General features: G+C 41.2%; 2 protein-coding genes across 2 annotated transcripts; one reads left to right on the forward strand and one right to left on the reverse strand.

Annotated features, from left to right (window-relative positions):
• The first annotated feature begins 1,298 nt into the window (after positions 1-1,298).
• anapc5 (anaphase promoting complex subunit 5) lies at positions 1,299-8,992 on the forward strand. Its single transcript, XM_053325953.1, has 17 exons — positions 1,299-1,768; positions 1,848-1,927; positions 3,495-3,604; positions 3,713-3,956; positions 4,190-4,256; positions 4,388-4,489; positions 4,587-4,777; positions 4,870-4,951; positions 5,392-5,484; positions 5,846-6,027; positions 6,308-6,443; positions 6,612-6,686; positions 6,823-6,944; positions 7,042-7,149; positions 7,414-7,561; positions 7,777-7,939; positions 8,035-8,992. The coding sequence occupies exons 1-17, from the start codon at positions 1,571-1,573 to the stop codon at positions 8,253-8,255; spliced, it is 2,322 nt and encodes a 773-aa protein (XP_053181928.1). The 5' UTR covers positions 1,299-1,570; the 3' UTR covers positions 8,256-8,992.
• A 3,058-nt stretch (positions 8,993-12,050) lies between these two features.
• On the reverse strand, positions 12,051-17,333 carry ggt1a (gamma-glutamyltransferase 1a). The gene is made up of 12 exons (XM_053325581.1): positions 17,137-17,333; positions 16,905-17,035; positions 16,725-16,814; positions 16,138-16,330; positions 15,196-15,356; positions 14,911-15,060; positions 14,314-14,450; positions 13,851-14,038; positions 13,502-13,629; positions 13,092-13,204; positions 12,877-12,990; positions 12,051-12,197 (listed from the first exon to the last, which is right to left on the reverse strand). The coding sequence occupies exons 1-12, from the start codon at positions 17,331-17,333 to the stop codon at positions 12,051-12,053; spliced, it is 1,749 nt and encodes a 582-aa protein (XP_053181556.1).
• Positions 17,334-19,242: the final 1,909 nt, after the last annotated feature.

Genomic DNA, 19,242 nt, shown 5'->3' on the forward strand with positions numbered 1-19,242 from the left:
AGAAATTAACTAGCCTCAATGTAATAATAATAGCAATTTAATACTGAAAACATTAACACACAAAATAAAACTTTTACAGTGGACAAAGGTGTTACATTATGGAAGGCAGTAGACACTCATAAAGTAAATGTTCTCCTGGCAGCAGACGCACTACTATGCTGCTCAAAAATTACTAAACTTATTCATTTACATGTCTTTACATTGTCTCTTTTTTTAATCTGCTAAATATTCACTTTCTGGATTGCTATTGTTATTATTGTGTGCAGTCTAACAGACAGTGGTCTCTCTTTTAATTTATTTCCTGGAGACTTTCACAGACAGCAAATATTGACACAAAATAAAAAATGTATTCTGATAAGTTCCTTTTTAATTTTGTACTGTCCCTGTTGCCTTTCTTTTTAAAGTCCCCCTCCACTCAAAAATATGTACTTTTTCTTGTTCTTACGGTTGGATGTCTGAGTATCAATGCACATTCATCAGCTGAACATGGAAAGTTTATCTGTGCTCACTCAAAATCCAGTTTTAAGCAGAGAGCCAACATGCATGATTTATGATATCATAAATAGTTTGGAGCCAATATTCAGTTTATACAAATGTAATGCTAAAACTTGAAGCCTCCAGTGCACAAACACTGAGCATGGACTGAAGTAGGAAACACCTTGTGTCCAGCTGAAATTAACAACGTTACTTTAAGAGAGAAGAGAGAGAGAGAGAGAGAGAGAGAGAGAGAGAGAGATGCAATTTTAAGGATTTTAACAAGATAATTGGACTTTTTTATGTGGAAAAACCACATCAGACCCAAATTATTATTCAATGTAGGCTATTGCATTTTATGTCTGATGTATTATTAAGAGGACATTAAGAGGAGGGTTGTTTCAAAGCAAAGGAGCTACTTTTATTGATGTTTATCATTAACCAAATACAAAAGTTGCCTGATTTCATGTAGATGTAGTTACACACTCTGAACGCTATAGCCTACAGCAATGAACACACAGCATTGACAATAAATGACAACTATCAAGTCCCTCATGGCTATATTATATAGCCGTGGTCAATACAGACACAGTCAGTGTACTAATACATAACATTACTGCGTTTAAAAGATTTAAATACATATATCGTACATGCAGTATCGCCCTCTGCACAATTATTGTACACATTCTCATGTTCCACCCGCATTCAACAATTCACAGGGCGAGTGTTCGCGGAATGCGGGTGGAAACATTGAGGCGGGTTAAATACAGATTCTGTGACGTATTATTAAGTGGACAGAAGGAGGGTTGTTTGAAAGCAAAGGAGCGACTTTTCTTCATGTTTATCATTAACCAAATACAAAAACTGACCGGACCGAAGCTGGCAGTATGACACGGGGTCAGCACATTAACTAATAACCTGTTGGAGATATTTTATTGTTTCCTACGAGGGACTTAACTTACCCAACGTTGAAGGAAGCTAGCGTTAGCCGCTGCTGTTGGCTGTTTGGAACTTTCTTCTCCTCTTAATGTCGTGCAGCACCACCATTCTTCGTTAGTTTTTATCCTCACTGTGGTCCAATTAAACCCTCTTAAGAATGGCGAGTGTGCACGAGAGTTTGTATTTCAACCCTATGATGACCAACGGAGTGGTCCATGCTAACGTGTTCGGTATTAAAGACTGGGTGAGTCCGTATAAGATCTCCGTCCTGGCGCTGCTGTACGAGATGACCGCGTCTAAAGTCACACTGCCAGAGAGAAGACGGCTCAATAAACTCATCCTGCCCCTGCAACAGGTGGGTTTTTATAGAACAAGTGAGTCTGCGCTCCACTGTGTAGAAGCAGGTGTCTCATGTGGGTGCTTCTCGTTAACAGGGTCCAGACCTGACTCTCGGCCAGTTCCTGAAGACCGTAGAGGAGTGTTGTCCTCAGACTGCATATGCTGTTAAACTCAGGTATACTGATCTATATTACAACGCTGTATTGAATTGCTCACTACCATGCAGGCTTGTAGATATAGATCATATGCTTTCCTATTACATAAGTGTCCATAGTCTTTTTAGCATGAAAATCCCTCCTTCTGTTTCCTAGAAGTTGAGTTTATTTAGTAGATTCACATGATTTGACTCAAGTGTTCTGTTATTTTAGAGTTCCTGTATTTGTTGGCATTGGTTTATTTTATAACTATTGAATTTAAAGCTAACACAAAGAATAGATAAGTTATGGAATTGCAAACATGTTCCTTCTTAAAATAACCTTGTTTGTTTTTGTTGAGTAAAACTATACTTAAAACATAATTGTGGCATTCATTGATAAAAACCTACATTGAAGGTTTAGTAAATAAAGGAAAAAGTAATAAAGGTGTAATGATTAATTACAAAACGTGTGATCATTCAGGAATCAAGGTTTTCGAATATAAATGTTAGTAGTTATTTACAGACTATGTGGACTAAAATACAACAGAAGCCTAATTCTCCTTTAGAGTACGTGTTTACAGTCAGGTAGGTTTTATGTTTTAATCAGTGAATTCAGGCGTAAGTGAACAACTACACACTGATTGTTCCTGATTATTAACCATGTCATTTTTATCATTTCCTTCCTTTTTCACAAATACATTTTGGGGGTTAAAAATGACTTAGATCATATCAGCTAAGACAGTCACATTTCAAAAAGTGTGATCCTGTACTTAGTGGGAAAACAAGCCTTACATTTCCAGGTTTTCCAGGATGTGTGGTAAAATGAGGCATTCTTACAACATTAAAACTGCTACACAGAACTTTCAGCTACTGCTTGTTGGAGTATGTCTGTTTGGAAACCCTGAAAACTGTATGAAATGCATTAGAAACAGCAGCAGCCTGGATAATTCTCCAGAAGCAGAAAGTCACGGGTTTAATTCCTCCAACTGTCCTCAAATCATGCGTGAAAAACCAGTAAATACACTGAAGACACACAGCAGCTGAGGTCATATTACACAGAAAAGTATTAGCTTTTTCTGGGTGAATGAATGTTAATGTAACTTATAAAATAGAAGCTAAAGGGCAACAATAATTTTGAGGTTTCAAGTTTCACCTGGAGTTATTAATAACACCATCTAGCACAATAAGCTGATGATTAGCCTGATCAGCCACCTTCAGTAATCAATACAAACACACATGATCAGACTATAAACCATTTATCAATCCAGTAAGTAAGAGCAGTCAATGTCAGAGCAGTTACCTGGTGTTTCTGTAGTGCTGAAAAATGTCAAAAAATATATATACTAGTAGTTTGACTGAAACTGAATTTGTCTTAAGGGAAATTATACACCAAACTCCCTTTAAGAAATATAACATTAACAATTCCTTACAACTTTGAAACACAAGATAACAGGCATCAGTGTTCTTTGTCAATTGGGCATCAATATAATCCATTAAGACAAAATACATGCTTAGTAACTACCCAATTTGCTGCTTCCTGTTTGGACAATATAAAATCATAATTGTTGAGATATACATATATCTAGTTGTTTCTTTTCCTTTAAAGGCTGCATGAAATGGCAGATGGAGAGCTGAAAGACATGGAGTACTTCTTCTCAACTCTTCCCACTCCGTTCACCGCTTTTGATTCTGAGGCTTATAAAACCAGCGTTGTGGGTGAGCAGTTAACATCATTTGACAGCTCTAAATGACTCATTGGAAGTCCTGAAATGTCACTGTGATTCTCATTAAGCTTACTCACTCTTTTCTGTGTCTGTGTTTCAGGTCTTTTTATGAGACACATGCTTCTGGCCTACAACAAGCTGTCCTTCAGTCAGGTGTACAAGCTGTACAAGTCCCTGCAGCAGTACTACCACAGTCACTACGCCAAGCCCACCGACGGGCTGGTGAGTTTGCCTGCGCTGGCCGCAGACGACTCCGACATGGACCTCACCAGCACAGAGGATACAGTAGGAGACCGAATAGAAAGAGAGGAGGTGGACACACAACTGCATGAGTCTGAGCTCCGGTTTGTGAATTTAGAAGTGTTTTATAATCAGAGACAAGCTTTGATTTGTTTCTTTAAATTTGCTGCAACTGCTTTATTGTGCAAATTTCTCAATGTGTGTGGGAGAAAAAGTCAAAATAAGCTCCTCCAGACATGGAATTTAGCCAAGTAAAATATAGTAATTTGTAAAGCTTCTCAAGATCATGATGATTGCTCACAGCAGATTCTCTATTGTTATCTTGGTACTGTTTTAGAAATGACAACACACCGAGCAGAGGTCCCCTGTCACAAAAACAAGCAGAGTACTTTCTTGCGAGACAGGTAAGAGCTAAATCCACAGCTAAATGTAGGGTTATAATCACAGAACTACACCTACTGTTCAAACCAGCAGTTTTGAAATCATATGTAACAAATAGTCATCTACATTCAATGTCAAATCTGTCTTTCACCAGGCGTACCTTCTGAAGAATGATGAGAACAAAGCTCTAAAGCCGGCTCTGCTGCAGAAAGAGCTCAACAACATGCTGAAGTTTAACCCAGATTTTGCTGAGGCGGTGAGGCCCGTCCTCTAAACTTTAACTGCCATTTTTATGTGTTTATCAGCAATTTGAAAGGGGATCATCTCCTTTATGGTGTTTTCTCTCTCTTCAGCATTACCTGAACTATCTGAACAGCATGAGAGTCCAGGACATGTTCCTGTCTGCTCACAGTCTCTTACATTACTTCGACCGCCTCATCTTGTCTGGAAACGAGGGGAAGAGCAACGGGGACGAGGGCTACGGCCGAAGTCTCCGCTACGCTGCCCTCAATCTGGCAAGCTTGCACTGTCGCTTTGGCCACTAGTGAGTACCAAGTAGATGGAATGTTCCCTACTTGAAGACCGTTTGAATAAAACATGGCTCACAGTGCTATTTTCTGTTTTCTGTGCCTGCAGTCAGCAGGCTGACCTGGCTCTACAGGAGGCAATCCGCATCGCCCAGGAGTCCAATGATCACGTGTGCCTGCAGCACTGTCTGGTATAAACAGAACATTTCTACTTTCATTATTTCATCTCACTTTAGTGTTTGTACAATGATTGATTAGGGCTACGGTTATTGTCATTATCAATTCATCTGCTGATTATTTTTTTGATTAATCGAATAGTCTGTAAAATGTGAAAAATAGTTATCAGTGTTTCCCAGAGACATTACACCCTTAAATGTCTTCTTTTGTCCTGACCAACAGTCCACATTTCAAAGATATTCAATTTACTGTCACAGAAGGCTAAAGAAACTATAACATTTGAGAAGCTGCAATAAGAGGATTTTACTTTTCTTATTAAATAATATCTCAAAGCAGTTAATCGATTATCAGTCTTCTGTTGATCTAATCGTTACAGCTCTAGACTGATAGTTCATAATGTGTGAGTGTGTCTGTCTTAGTTTCTCTCTCTTGGTCTGTCTGTGCCCTACATCAGAGTTGGCTCTACACACTGGAACAGATGAAGGGATCTGACAGCACTGTGTTAACTGAGGATTCAGTAAAAATGGCTGCCCATTTCTGCCTGCCAGTGAGTACAACATGAGCTCAGAGATAACAACGTCTATATTAAAACAGCTTTGGCAGGTACATTCATTTACAAGTGGATTAATCAAATGATTGTGTCAAACAGTTACTAACTCCAATCAAAAGTGATGCTGCAGTGGTTATTTCCTCCAGATTACACTAATAGCCATGAGAACAAAACTTCTTAATTTAATCATTTGTAGAGCTGTTGCACAGTGGGATTTAAGACAAATGTACTTTGTTGCAGCACTTTAGCATCTCTAATTAACCATTACGTTTTATATTAAAATAGTTGTGACCTCTGCATATTTTACCTTTTGACATGTGTTATCCACCTCACTGATCGGTCATCCTCTCTGCTGTAGTACCTGGCGTCTCTGGGCATTCAGTCTTTGGTCCAGCAGGGGACGACACAGGGCAAGACTGCACACAAACTGATGGATGCGCTGAAGGACACAGACATCCTGCACTGGAAGCACAGTCTGTCGGAGCTGATCGAGATCAGCCTGGCTCAGACTACATCCATATGGAGGATGTACGGCAAGAGGTCAGGCTCCTCACCTCGCCCCCCCCCACCCCCACCCCCCACCGACACGCAGTTGTCAGTTGTGTTCACCGTTAATGACGGCGTACTGCACGCCTGCACACAACGTACCTATCACTCGCATTAAATCAACTCTGTGAAATGACTCGTAGATTAACATTTCGGACAGCTGAACTTTTCACAAGTATAAATATAGAAACAAATATAAATACAGGTGTAAAAACTGCGTGACTCAGAACAACTTCTCCTAAGTCATGTATGTGACGCCCTGTGTCTCACACAGCACCATGGCTCTGCAGCAAGCCCAGCTGCTTCTCAACATGAGCAGCCTGGAGCCAGTCAACTTCGGGGTCCAGCAGAACAACACGGAGGCCTTCTCCGTGGCTCTCTGCCACCTGGCTGAGCTGCACGCTGAGCAGGTAACACATTTGATTTCATCTCGTCCCACCTGCTCTCTGCCCCCGCTGCTGCATATCCATTAGTCAGTTGTCCCAGCGTTGCGGGGAGGTAATAAACATTGACCAGGTCATCTTTTTAGCTCCTGGGCAGAGTGCTCATACTCATGTAGTTTTGCTTGTGTGTTTCAGGGCCTGTACAGTGCAGTTTCCGAGATTCTCCAGCATCTGAAAGAACAGTTTCCTCCTCACACACAGCACGCCAAGGTGTGTTCTCTCAGACATTATTGCATTATTTCTTGATTTATGACATAATGTAGCCTAATTCATGCAATGGGATTCCACAAAATAATATTAATGTGAATGTATTATGTGTTTTGTTGTTTCTTAATCTTCACTGTAGCTCTGGATGCTGTGTGATCTGAAAATCCAGTTTGAAAGGCACATGAATGAAGGGAAGTACCATTTAGCAGAGCCACTGGTAACAGCTATCTCTGCCTTAAACAAAACTGAGGGTCTCTACAGGTAACACCAAGGCACAAGCCTTCATTTCTAATCTCTTCCGTTTATGTTCATACATGTGTAGTTTGTGTTACAGCTTTAAAAGTGTATTTTCTGACAGGAAAGCTCAAGTTCTGAAAGCTCTCAATCGGTCCACTGAAGCGTACAGCATCTTACAGCGACTGCAGGTGCACTGTGAGAAGACCAAATGTACAGAGACGGTCATCAGGTAGACAAATGCTGCTTTTATTTCTTTATGCTGCCATGATTGGTTACTGCAGTTAGAGTGAACTCACCTTAACTCAGGGTACTATCCCCCTTAATGAGTTATCGAATTGAATTTACTCCACCTTTTTCAGGCTAAAATATAATTTAATGCCTGAAGTTTAAACTGTGCATCATGTTAAAAATCACAAGAGGAATTATCATAAGCACCGACTAAAGACAAGCTTTGAGCCACAGTTTCATTACTGCCTGTTCATGTCTTCCACAGAGTTATGCTTTCTACTGCTCAGCTCCACTGGGAGTCATCTGGTTTCTCCACAGCTCTTCCTCTCCTTCTGCAGGCCTTGGCTCTGGCTAGACAGCACCACCTACAGTCCCTGGCCTCAGAGACTATCATTCACCTGGCTTTCACTCAGGTCAGCCAAAACAGGAAAAGTGACTTCACTCTGAACACCGTCACAGCTCCGATAAAAGCAAATCACCACAGCCTTTAGTTCCAGTATGAACGGCACATATGCAAAATGAGTGGCTGTGGTTGTGCATGCGACCAAAGCCCCCCCCCCCCCCCCCCCCCTCCTCCTCCTGAACACTCTGCTTAATTTGTTGTGTGTCTGTTCTCTCCTCTCTGCAGCTGATGTTGGGAGTTCCTGAGCAGGCTCTGGGTGTCCTACATGAAGCCATCGAGCCTGTCCTGGCGCACGGTGCAGTCATGGACAAAGGTCGCGCCCTGCTGCTGACTGCCCGCTGTCAGATGGCAGTGGCTGGGTTCAAGCCAAATGGACAAGGACAAGCAGGTAACAGCCTCAACCCCTTCCACCCACTCACCCACCCTCACTCCTGAATACTGATCCTTATCTCATAGTATCACATGACTCGTCTTTCCCTGCAGATTTGCACCTGGTGGTTTTGGCCATCGACTCGCTAAACGAGGCTGCAGGCTATTTCTCCAAGTTGAGCTGTAAAGAGCGGCTCAGAGACGTTCACTACCTGCAGGCTCAGCTCCACCACGCTGTAGGACAAACCTCGCAGTGTAACAAAAGCGCCATGCTCTTCCGCCTGCTGGACCAGGAGCTGCAATCACCGGCGCCACCTGTCTCCATGCGACTCTAACTTCTCTCTGTCCTTCCACAAACTGAAAAAGGACACTTTCCTTAACTGCTGAGTTGACCTACTCACCACTAGATGGAGGTGAAGCTCTGTCCTGCTCTGTGTCAGCACTGAAGCATGTCATCTTTATAAATTTTGATGAAGGTGATTGTGGAACTCTGACGTTAAGTGACCATAATAAAGGACGATGTCAGCAGTTTTAAATAGGGCAAAGTTTCTTCCTGTTGATGGAGAATGGAGTCTTTGTCTCTTTACTGATAGTCAGATACAGATTTGAATGACAGCCTGTGGATAAATATAACATGCGGCTAAGTAGCTTCCACCACAGCAACAGCACAGGTCTGTCAGACGTACATGCCGACTGTTCTTAGAAACGGTGAAAGTTTATCAGGAGCTGTCACGCCGGTACTGATTTACCCACCGCTTTTTGATGAATGAGGGTAATATCACAGTCAGCTACAAGATGAATGTGTTTCAGTGGCCTGGATGATTCATATTTCACCAGGAGAATACTGATGAAGCACAAATCCGGAGGAGGAAATCGTGATCACATTTATAATGTAATAGACCTGCAGTGACAACGACAACGGCAGATACTGTATCTGTGTTACAATTACGTCCGACACGATTTCTGAGAATTACTCTGTCTGATAAGATTACATTTAGGTGTTCTGACTGGCCTGTAATCTATTACTTGAAGCACTTCCTTTAAGAAAATAAAAGATCAGTTTAATCTGAAGCAGGATATTTGCTTTTCATTTCATTTTATGCAAGTGTAGGCATTTTTTATGAGGGGATTATCAACAGTTGTCAATCTATGGGATTATTTTGTTTAGGGTAATGTAAAGCTCACTTACAATGCTGCAGCACTCATAGTTTCAATTATATTTTGAATTGCTGCTTACCAACATATAAAAGATCCATCTTGTTTTAGGATTTTAGGATAAGACTTTGCATACAGGCACCTCTCTGATGTGTGTGATGTCCAATTTGAGCTCTCAGAGTCTGCTGACAGGAAGTCTCTCTGTTGTCTCACAGTTGCCACATCCCCTGAAAATTCCTGTTGATTGTTGTTAAGTGCCATGTTTGGATTCATGTCAGTTTCTGCATAAACAGATAGATTGCAGTGATTTGTTATAAAAGCAGTAAAGCTTTTTTTCCATGTAAATATCATGCGATGCACCATGTTCCACAGGATGTCTTGAGACTGATGCTTGCTGTAATGTGTTTTCAGGAACTGGGCCAAATAGCACCTCTATTCACTTGTTTGTCTTCATTACACCAAACAGTGTGTCGGGCAAATCGGCCAGTTCCCGGTGGTTGTATTGGGGTCAGTTGAGGATAAACTAACGCTTTACAGGATAAACTATTGAAGTATGTGAGTGTGTTAAATACATACAGGAGTTAATTATATGACGTCCTGCTTACGCTTTTAACCAAATAGTTTTAATGTTGCAGGTATGAGTGGCAATGGTGGGATTCAAACCCCTAATTGCTACCCATCCATCAATGCAGGATAAATGACACCAGAAAGCTTCTTATTTGAATATGATGTGGCTGGTTACCAATTGCTTTTAGTGACATGAGAGGAATTACATGAGTTGAGAAAATTCTACCATCAATGGGATTATGAAGCTCCTTCAAACCAGATCAGATAAAAAGCTGCTAAAAATAAAGATAGTCTCAGCTCTGAACAGCCTAGAAAGACAAAAGGCTGACATTTTGGAGATTGAGGTTTGTACCCAAAGGCAGTGAAATATGGCATTGTTAATGGTTCTTAGCTTTTCGTTTGCTCAAAGAGCACACATGACTGGACATATTTACTTAATGCTGCTGATTGAAAGTCATTGGACAGTGAAAGTGAAGCACGTCAGACTCTTCAGGGGTCCTAAGTCCTGCTCAGCTTTTGTTTATCTCTTGTGACCGTAATTGAACCCACAAAGTCTAAACATCCTGTTGTTCATTCTGAATCTTTTTGTCTAAATCATTATCATCTTATTGTCTAATCAAGCAACAATGCCAAACATTCACTGTGCCAGTTTTTTTCTCAGTTTTTAGCCACATTATTGGGGCTGTAATGGTGGCTCTGTTGGATGGTTGGTCCACCACTTTGGTCCAGAAATATCTCAACACATGGATATCTATGAAATGTACAAACATCGTGGTCCCTAGAGGATGAGACCTGACTTCAGGTCTCAATTTTATTATGTTTTTCAATACTTGGTTTATGACCAAAGACCTGCAAAACAAATTAGTAAATGTTGGCATGGTAACATATTCAAATAAGATGAACATGATGAACATAAACCTGCATTTAGCTCAAAGCACCAGTGTGCATCCTCCAAGAGTCATGATCATCGCTCTTGTTTAGTCAATGTAAATCAAATACAGTATCCTTGGGTACAGAAGATCTTGGACAGCTAGTCAGACAATTAAATGACATAATGGGCTTTGGGACACAGCAATGGCCACTTTTAACAATGTTCCCAGACTAGCCAGTTGACTAGACAACATAAAAGAAATAAATCTTTGAATAAAAATGAATCTCCGATTTTAGCCTGAGCATGTCTATGAAAACATCTAAAGGACTGTACCTCCACTGACGTTTTGGGTCATTCTGAAACTGTATGTGCCCATATTTAAATGTATTTACCACCACACCATACAGTGTGCTGTAGTATAAACACAACGGCCCAAAATCAGGCTAACCACAAACTAAAAGAAATAGACAGTAAATCTGCTTAGTCTTTAGGTTTTTTTGCCTGATGTTCTGATTGAGAGACAGCACAGAAATACCCAGAGGGACCATATGGTAAAATATAACATCTTTGTTCAAAATGTTTAATAACAAGCATGGCAACAAACATGGCATAAGAACAATGCATGTTTAGAAAAATATATCTGCAAATGTATTTTTCAGAATACACTATACATTCACTTAACCTCTACTCGATATTAAACATTTACAATTCAAAAGTAATAGTTTCACTATAGCGTCACGGTAGAAAACAACACGGTCAGTTCCCTCTAAATAATGTTCATTTCAGTGATCAATTTACATCAGAAGAAAGATGTGGGTAGACATTTTGGTAAAACAGGCAAACAACCTGAGGTGTCCTTATTTTTAATAGGCATACCTGCCTACAGGTCTAGTTCTGTAACCAGTTAGGGTGTCACATGACATGAAAACAAACCCTCCTTTTCAGACAAAATGTCCAATTATTCACAATAGGTTTTTTTTTCCTTTGACAAAAGAAAAGAAAAAAGGAAAATACTACATGGACAACCTACAACCACTCAGATTCTTACCTAAACATATTAATAAACCTTCTCTTTTGTATCATTTGCCTAATCATTGGTACTTACTTGGTTGTTTTTAATATCCTGGACACTGTGTCAAACTGGGTTTAATATATAAAGCAGATACGTTTTGGTCTTCTGGTTTATTTATCAAAATGGTGAAAGGTGATGTATCTGCCAGTCCTCAAATCACCACCTTCCTCATCTTCACCAGTATCCAGCAGTGATAATACAGGAGTCAAAGTAGGTGCAACCTCTTATTTTACTTCAAAACACAAAAATAATGCCAAAAAGAAGTAATGCTGAATAATTGGAGTTTGAGTAAAAGAGGTATTGAAATTGAGTCACTTTCCATGTTCGAGTAAAAGAAATGTGTCTCACAGAAATAGAGGTGGCTGTGTCTCCGTAGCTTAGACATTGCTGGAGTCTCCAGTGCAGAGAGTGTCTTTGAGGAGACGGTCCAGGCTGAGAGGAGCCGAGGAGGACCTGAAATCATGCTCAGTATCCCGCCGGATAGCCTCCTTTCCTGGGGTCTGACTCTGCACAGAGACGCTCTCCCTGCCGCACCACTGCCTGGACCACAGAGTCGGGAATCCTGAGCAGCTGTGTTACATGGTTCTTCTGGGCCAGGCCCTCCAGGACACTCTAGTATGGATGTTATCATCACACACACACACACACACACACACACACACAAACACACACACACATAAAGTGTTTGATTATCAGTGAAACGTATTGTTTATATAGGACAATGAAAGTCAGAGACTGTTAAAATTACTATATTGTTGGTTTACTATTCTTTAAAGGGCTACTTCATCAATTTAGAACAGTGCTTTCATTATAGGTGCAGGAAAGAATGTCCAAAATGGTCAAAAGCTATATCTGTCTTTCCTCTAGCATTAGCATGAGTTTAACTTTTTTAGTTAACATCTGGTCAAAAATTAATAGGCTATGTCAAATTATTTGATTAATGACCACATTGCTGCAAAACTGACATTCCCATCAGCCTCAGTTGTACTTTGTGTTTAGTGCTAATTAGCAAGTGTTAGCAGGCTAAAATGTTAAATAAAGAAAAATGGTTAATAGTATACCTGCTACACATTAAAAAGCATCAAAATGAACACTTTAAAATCACATTTATTTAGTAATCCTATACTCTCCTTGAGCTAAATGTTACAACAGTGAACTCTACTTTTACTCAACTGTTGACATGATACACTTTTTTTCTGCATGTTTGTAGGAAACCATTAGAATGGCTCTTCTCAGGAGCTGTTTGGCAATATTTTATGGTCCAGATGTGCTTTTGCGTCCTACGTCTCACCTTTTCAAAGCCCTGCTCCACCACCGTCATATTGGGGTTGAGCTGATTGTGAACTCTCGGCTCTGTCACAGATTTCTTTAGGTCATAGTTGAAGAACAAGGAGTTCAGGATGACCTGTTTTAGCCAGAAGAAAAGGAAGGACTTCAAGTTTGAAATATCTAAAGTGAGTGTGTGAATTTACAGGATGGAGATGTGTGTGAAACAATTGCACTCACTAAGGCAGTGGCTGTGGTGATTTTTGTGCCCCCAGACGCGCCTACAACCATTTTGACTCTGTTTTCTTTGTCAAAGATGATAGTAGGACACATGGAAGACAGTGGCCTCTTGCCTGCAACAGATAAACAGAATGTGGCTATAACTGCTAAACAGATAGATGTTTAATTTAAGATAAGATACTCTCTGTCAGCTGTAGCCTGACAATGACAAATGCAGGAACAAGTGAAAAGCTGGTGGAAACATCACCTTCTCACCAGAAAAAGGGTCAAGTAACATCTTTGTCATTATGATACAAGGGTTTAATTCAGAAAAGCACCACCATCCATCAACACTGACGTGTGTCCAAAGATTACAACCCAAACTGGGGAATTCAAGTAACAACAAGTATGATAATTCAGACCAGTCACACCTGGTTGGATGAAGTTGTTGGGCGAGGGAGGGATTCCAAACCCATTGGTCATGTATGGAGAACTGAAGTCATCCATTTCATCGTTGAAAATGATTCCAGTCGATCGAGACATGACTTTGGACCCAAAGCTGGAGAGTTAATAAGTGAGAAATACACATTTGACAATGATAAACAACCAGACTGTTTTTTGAGGAAATGCTTTTGCTTGATTCTAAAGGGAAAACATTTTCAAATTGTTTGACTTTTAGGACACCAAAGCTTTTCAGACCACTTTGATTTGATCTGTAAGACCTGTCTGTGTTGGACAAATTAAACTGCACGTTTGGATCAAGCCTTGCAGGAATCTTACTATAGATTAATGGTGCTGGTGGCCGCCACGGCGCTTCCATCTTCGGCTATGACTGACAAGTGAGCTGTCCCATGGTTGTCTGGGACAAAATAGTCTGGCTCATAGTAGCTGTCTGGATGGGTGGTGTCATCTGTAATTTTACTCCTTATGCCATCAGCAAAGTAGTCTGAGGTCATGTTATGGATTAGCTGAGGAGAGCAAAACAAGTCAGTGGTGGGCAGGACATCCAGACAGCTTGTCATGAAAATTATAAACAGAGATTAACTGCAGAGCACTTATCCTGTCCTTTGTCACTGTATAGAAAACACCAGATTTTTTAAAATGAGGTCTAAAAATGCTGACTAACCTTCTCTCCACATGCAAAGTACATGCTACCCCTTAGCAAGGCAATTCACCCCCAAATTCCTTCTCCGAAATACAACAAAATACAGGTTTGAAGGCACATGATAACTTGAAGGCTTACATCAGTAATGTTGAGATAACGTGGGTCCCCGAGTCGGCTCCTCTTGGCATAAGCAAAGCGGAAAGCCTCTACGATGCGATGGTATGTCAGAGTCTTTTTCTCTGCTGTAGAGACACTTGTGTCTGAGAAGTTGTACCCTGCAAAATATCCACAGGAAACATTATCCCTGGAGAGAGTGAAGAATCATATTTTCTTGGGCTAATCAGGTAATGAGGCTTCTCCATCATTGTGCTAAAAGCCCATTTCAGACTCTGCCTACACAGTGGCAGGTCATTAAACTGTACACTCCAGTCAAATAACAACATGAGCCTTTCTAGTAGATACCAGAGCGTGTTCCTCCAGATTCATATATGAACACATTCAAATCGTAACCCTCATTTGAAATGAATGATGCCACTTTTTATTTAAAGCATGACTAAAGACACTCAGCCTGAGCAGATGGGGTGTTGATGGTGAATTAAATTTGGCAAGCAGAACTGAGCAGAAGCTTGGTTTTCTGCTTCCAAAACAGGCGGAGAAACATTCCAGGGACAACCTGGGGAAACCTGACATCCTTCCTTCTGCATGGCTGCACAAGCACTTGGCCGGGCTGCTCACCATCCACTATGTTGAGTATGAGTGCCAGCACAGGGCCACTGGAGGGGGCGTCTGGGACATGCATGGTGTATTCCCCAACGTTCAACCTGAGAGGATCCTCATTCAGCACAGGCTGGTACTCCAGCAAATCATCCAAGGTGATAATCCCACCTGGAATGAGCACAGAAGTGTCAGAGGGAATTAAATTTGAGTGAATAATGCTCATGTTCATCATTGTGGTGTTCCTAGAAAGTTTGTTTGAGTTAGTTATATGTCTAAAGACAACAATGAACACAAAATCAAGACCTGCCGCCTGGATGTCCTCGACGATGCTCTGTGCCATTGACCCGTTATAAAACAGATCAGGCCCCTCCTCTGCTATTCTTTGGTACGTCTCAGCCAACTTTGGGAATTTTACGATATCATTTTCCTTCAGGATCTTTCTTTTAGAATCACAAAACACCTCACTGGAGGATGAGAAGAAAAGAAACTGTTTTGGTCAGTAGGAAATTAAAGCCACCATAAGTATCATCTGAAAATAATTAGATTTAAAGTTACTACAAGGAACTTTTAGCAGGTTATGAAACAGTCTCACTAACACTTTTGTCGACAGGGGCCGCTAAAATCAACACAAAATGAAAGTTCCTTCTCGTAACCTTGAAAAAGTCACTGTGACAGAAAGCAATGTATCCTGCGATCTATGAACTTGAGAAAACTGAGATGAAAGTGCTGAAAAAGAATATATAGACTGCACCAAACGTAGTCTCCTTTGTCTAGAATCTAGATGAATAAAATCTGCTTTCTAGTACCTAAAGTGCACAAATTAGCACATTTATATTTTTTGTACAAACTGTGCAAAAAAAGACAGTATTGATGCTCTGGACTTTCTTAGAATCTTGTAGTCACTGCTCCCAGCCACACCTAAAACCTCCACTTTCCATTTTTATACTTTTTCTTTGTATGGATTTAACCATTTAGATGTAAGGTGTTAGTGAGCTTTAGATATGCTGGTAGGACTTCTTTTTTCCAGCTAGCTGTCAATTTTTATACTAAGCTAAGCTAACTTTCTTTTGGCTGCAGCTTCATATTTAATGACACAAAAGGCATAAGTATATTTCCCGAAATGTCAAACTATTCCTGAAGTGTATGTCTATGTTGTGTCCAATAGTTTTTGCTGGAAAGTTAGTACAATACATTCAAACCATATCTGTTAATCTGTCATTTCTACTGTAAATGCTTCACTCTCACCACATGTTGGCGTCTCCTTGAATTGATTCTTTGCTCTTGAAGATGGCATGAGCCAAAGCCTTTCCTATAGGAAAACCATCACGGGCCAAGGCAATGCTGGGCTCAAACAGCTCCTTCCATGGCAGCCTGCCATGCCTCTTGTGTGCCATCTCATAACCACGGATCTCCCCGGGAATGGCTATGGACAGTCCACCTGTCATGTAGAAAAAGCAGTACCAGTATTTTGAATATCACAAGCTCTTTCTTTCTGTCTCTTGTCTGACTGAAAGAACAACATACTAAGAGCCTCCAAGGTGCTCTGAGACATGATAAGTATTTGATTACTATGTAAGCAGCAGCAGGTGGAAGGGAAGATATAGAAATGTTGTCAAGGATGACAGTACATCCGAGAGGAGCTGGATATATAGATTTGAGGCTTGAATATTTTATCTTCTCTAAATCCTTCTCTAGCTCTGATACGGCATATGAGTCATTGGTGTTTCAGTAGCTACGACAGCATTACAGAGCACAAGTCAGATCTGAATTTAATTAATTTCTGTCTCCTCTGTCCCTGGGAAATACTCCAGCAGCATGTAACTACTTGCTACCTGTGCGAGAAAGCTTGGTGTTGTTGCCGAACATGTCTTCTGTGGCGTTCATGGGTGCTGTCTCCCTTGCATCGATGGTTTCCACCTTCCCTGTTGAGCAGAAAATGAGGACAGATTGATGAGGGCGTTTTTTGCTCTGTAAACTTTGTTAAGATGTTGTAACTAATGATGCATGCTCACCTGTCGTGGCATTATAGATGACAAAGAAGAGCCCTCCTCCAATGCCCATGCTATGAGCATTCAAAAGGCCAACACATAGCAAGGCAGCGATGGAAGCGTCCACAGCTGAACCATTTTTCTTCAAAATGTCCCTTAAGACATATGAATACATTCATGGGAAGCCGGCACGCCATATATGCACATGCAGAAGTAAAGTGTGTATGTCAAATTTGGAAAACAAAAGTCCTCTTACCTCCCAATTTCTGAACATGTTCCAGCATCAGCAGCCACAGCAGCCCTCGAGTAGAAGTGATCTGAGGGGGGAGGCGTGTTTTTCTTCCCCAAGCCCATGAACACCCCCAGGAACAGGCTCACTGCAGCCACCAGAAGGACCACCAGGCCAGCAATCAGGGACTTCCCAACCATTTTCCTGCCCAGGAAATTCAACATACTTGACAGTCAGACAGGATCCCTCAGCTCAGGAACAAGCGTCTTCTCCTAGAGACGTCGCCTATCATGGGTAACTGAACCATCTGATGAATATCAAAGTGAAAAAACATATTTTTGTTTCTTCTCAAGAAGGGAGACCAGAAAGTTCACTCACCTTTGTTGTAATATTTTTGGACAAATAGACGGAGAATATCGGACAAAAAGAAGACAGAAGAAGGAAGTTGGGCATTCAGCTGGCTCTGGGCACAGTGTGACAGCAGCAAGTGACACGGTGTTTAGTATGACCAGGTTCAGCGTGGTGCGTCATCTTTGGTTTTCAGGTGTGACTAAGTTTGGGTGTGACTCTGTCCTGTTTTCTGCCCAATACCGATGAGCAAATGGTGTCTGGATAATAACCATGTACTTTAACCCTCCTGTTGTCTTCCCATCGACCATGCGGGCCAAAATTGACCAACTTTATTCCAACGTATTACCACAGATTTTACACATATTTTTGGAAAATATAGTCAATAGGCCTCATTTAAATGAAAGTATACCTCATTTTTGAGTTGACGCCTGTCCACCAGAGGACAAGAGGAGGGTTAAATGTTTTTCAAAGGTATAGGCAGAAAAGACACAAGGACACAGGGAGGGAGATAGGAACAAAGAGGAAGATGGAGGAGGGGGGCAAAGGTCATTAATGCTCTCTTCTGTATCTACTATAGGTTTGAGCTGTTGGGAACAATAGGAGTTGAATCCTGATAGAACTGCACATGCAATTCTCATGTAAATTTCAATTTGTTGTGGTTCAGTCTATTTTGTAAAAGCAGACATCACTTTTGTCAAATGATGGATGCTTCCTTTTTCTCACTTTTGAGTGAAACACGTGTCATTCTAGTCTTCTATAACCTTCCATTTCACTCTGATATCAATCTGGAAGGCTTGCCAAAGTGAAGGTGAGAGTGATCTGTTTACAGATGCAGGCGGCATTCAGCTCTGACTCGGGGCCATGTGATTGGCTCAGCCAGCGGCGTTGCCATGCTCAGTAGCCGTGTCACAGTCTATTTGGCTTATTCTGCAGGCATCCTCAGACCGATTGAGATGCCTGAGCCTTCACCCGGCAGCATAGGTCCAAGCTGGCAGCGTTCGGTGACAGGAGCTTCTCAACAGCAAATACCCTTGTGTGTTACCTCAGCTAATCCACCGTGCACTCCTGTTGCTGGGCCACACTGATAAAGCACTGTCAAAGGGGCCTGTGGGCTTCTGCTATACTGCTGCCGCTGTGATTGTGTATAAATCGAATCAGTACTATGCTGTTCTGGATCTCCCAGGTTCAGAGCCGCCCCAAGGAGGGAAGTTTATCTAATGGACAGCTGATTTATAGCGGAAGAGGACAATTATATATCTGTTTGTTGCAGATCACAAAAGCCTTCCTTTGGCTTTTGTGCGCACGTCACTGTCACTGTCACTGGCAGGTGGTTGTTTTATTAAATATCAGCTAGAGCGCTTCATATTTTTATCCCTCAGCTAGTGGCATATAAGTTTCATTTTGACTTTGCTGGAAGGGATACTCTCATACCCACCAGGTTTCCCTCCAGTTGTTTTTTTTTTTTACACAATAAAGGGGAAGGCTTGTCTGCGTCTATAATCTCAGCGGCAAATCAAATGACACACTGTTGTTGTTCCTCAGCGACAGGTGAAACCCAGCCTGCAGAAACACTTACAGCAGAGAGGTGACAACAATGGGAAAGGAGGTGATGTCATGTGCTTTTATGGTTGGCTGCAGTCCTTTTAATGATAGGGTTTCTATATAGACGGACACTGAGTTGGAGAGTCAGCCTCCTCTCTCAGCACAAATGTGTTTTTGGATGCGTGTATGATGTATGTTCTCTAGTTCTCAATCTTTGCGGCTTATGATCTGTTTTGATGA

Source organism: Scomber japonicus, chromosome 9, assembly GCF_027409825.1.
Source record: "Scomber japonicus isolate fScoJap1 chromosome 9, fScoJap1.pri, whole genome shotgun sequence".
In the NCBI taxonomy this organism is placed as follows: Eukaryota; Metazoa; Chordata; class Actinopteri; order Scombriformes; family Scombridae; genus Scomber; species Scomber japonicus.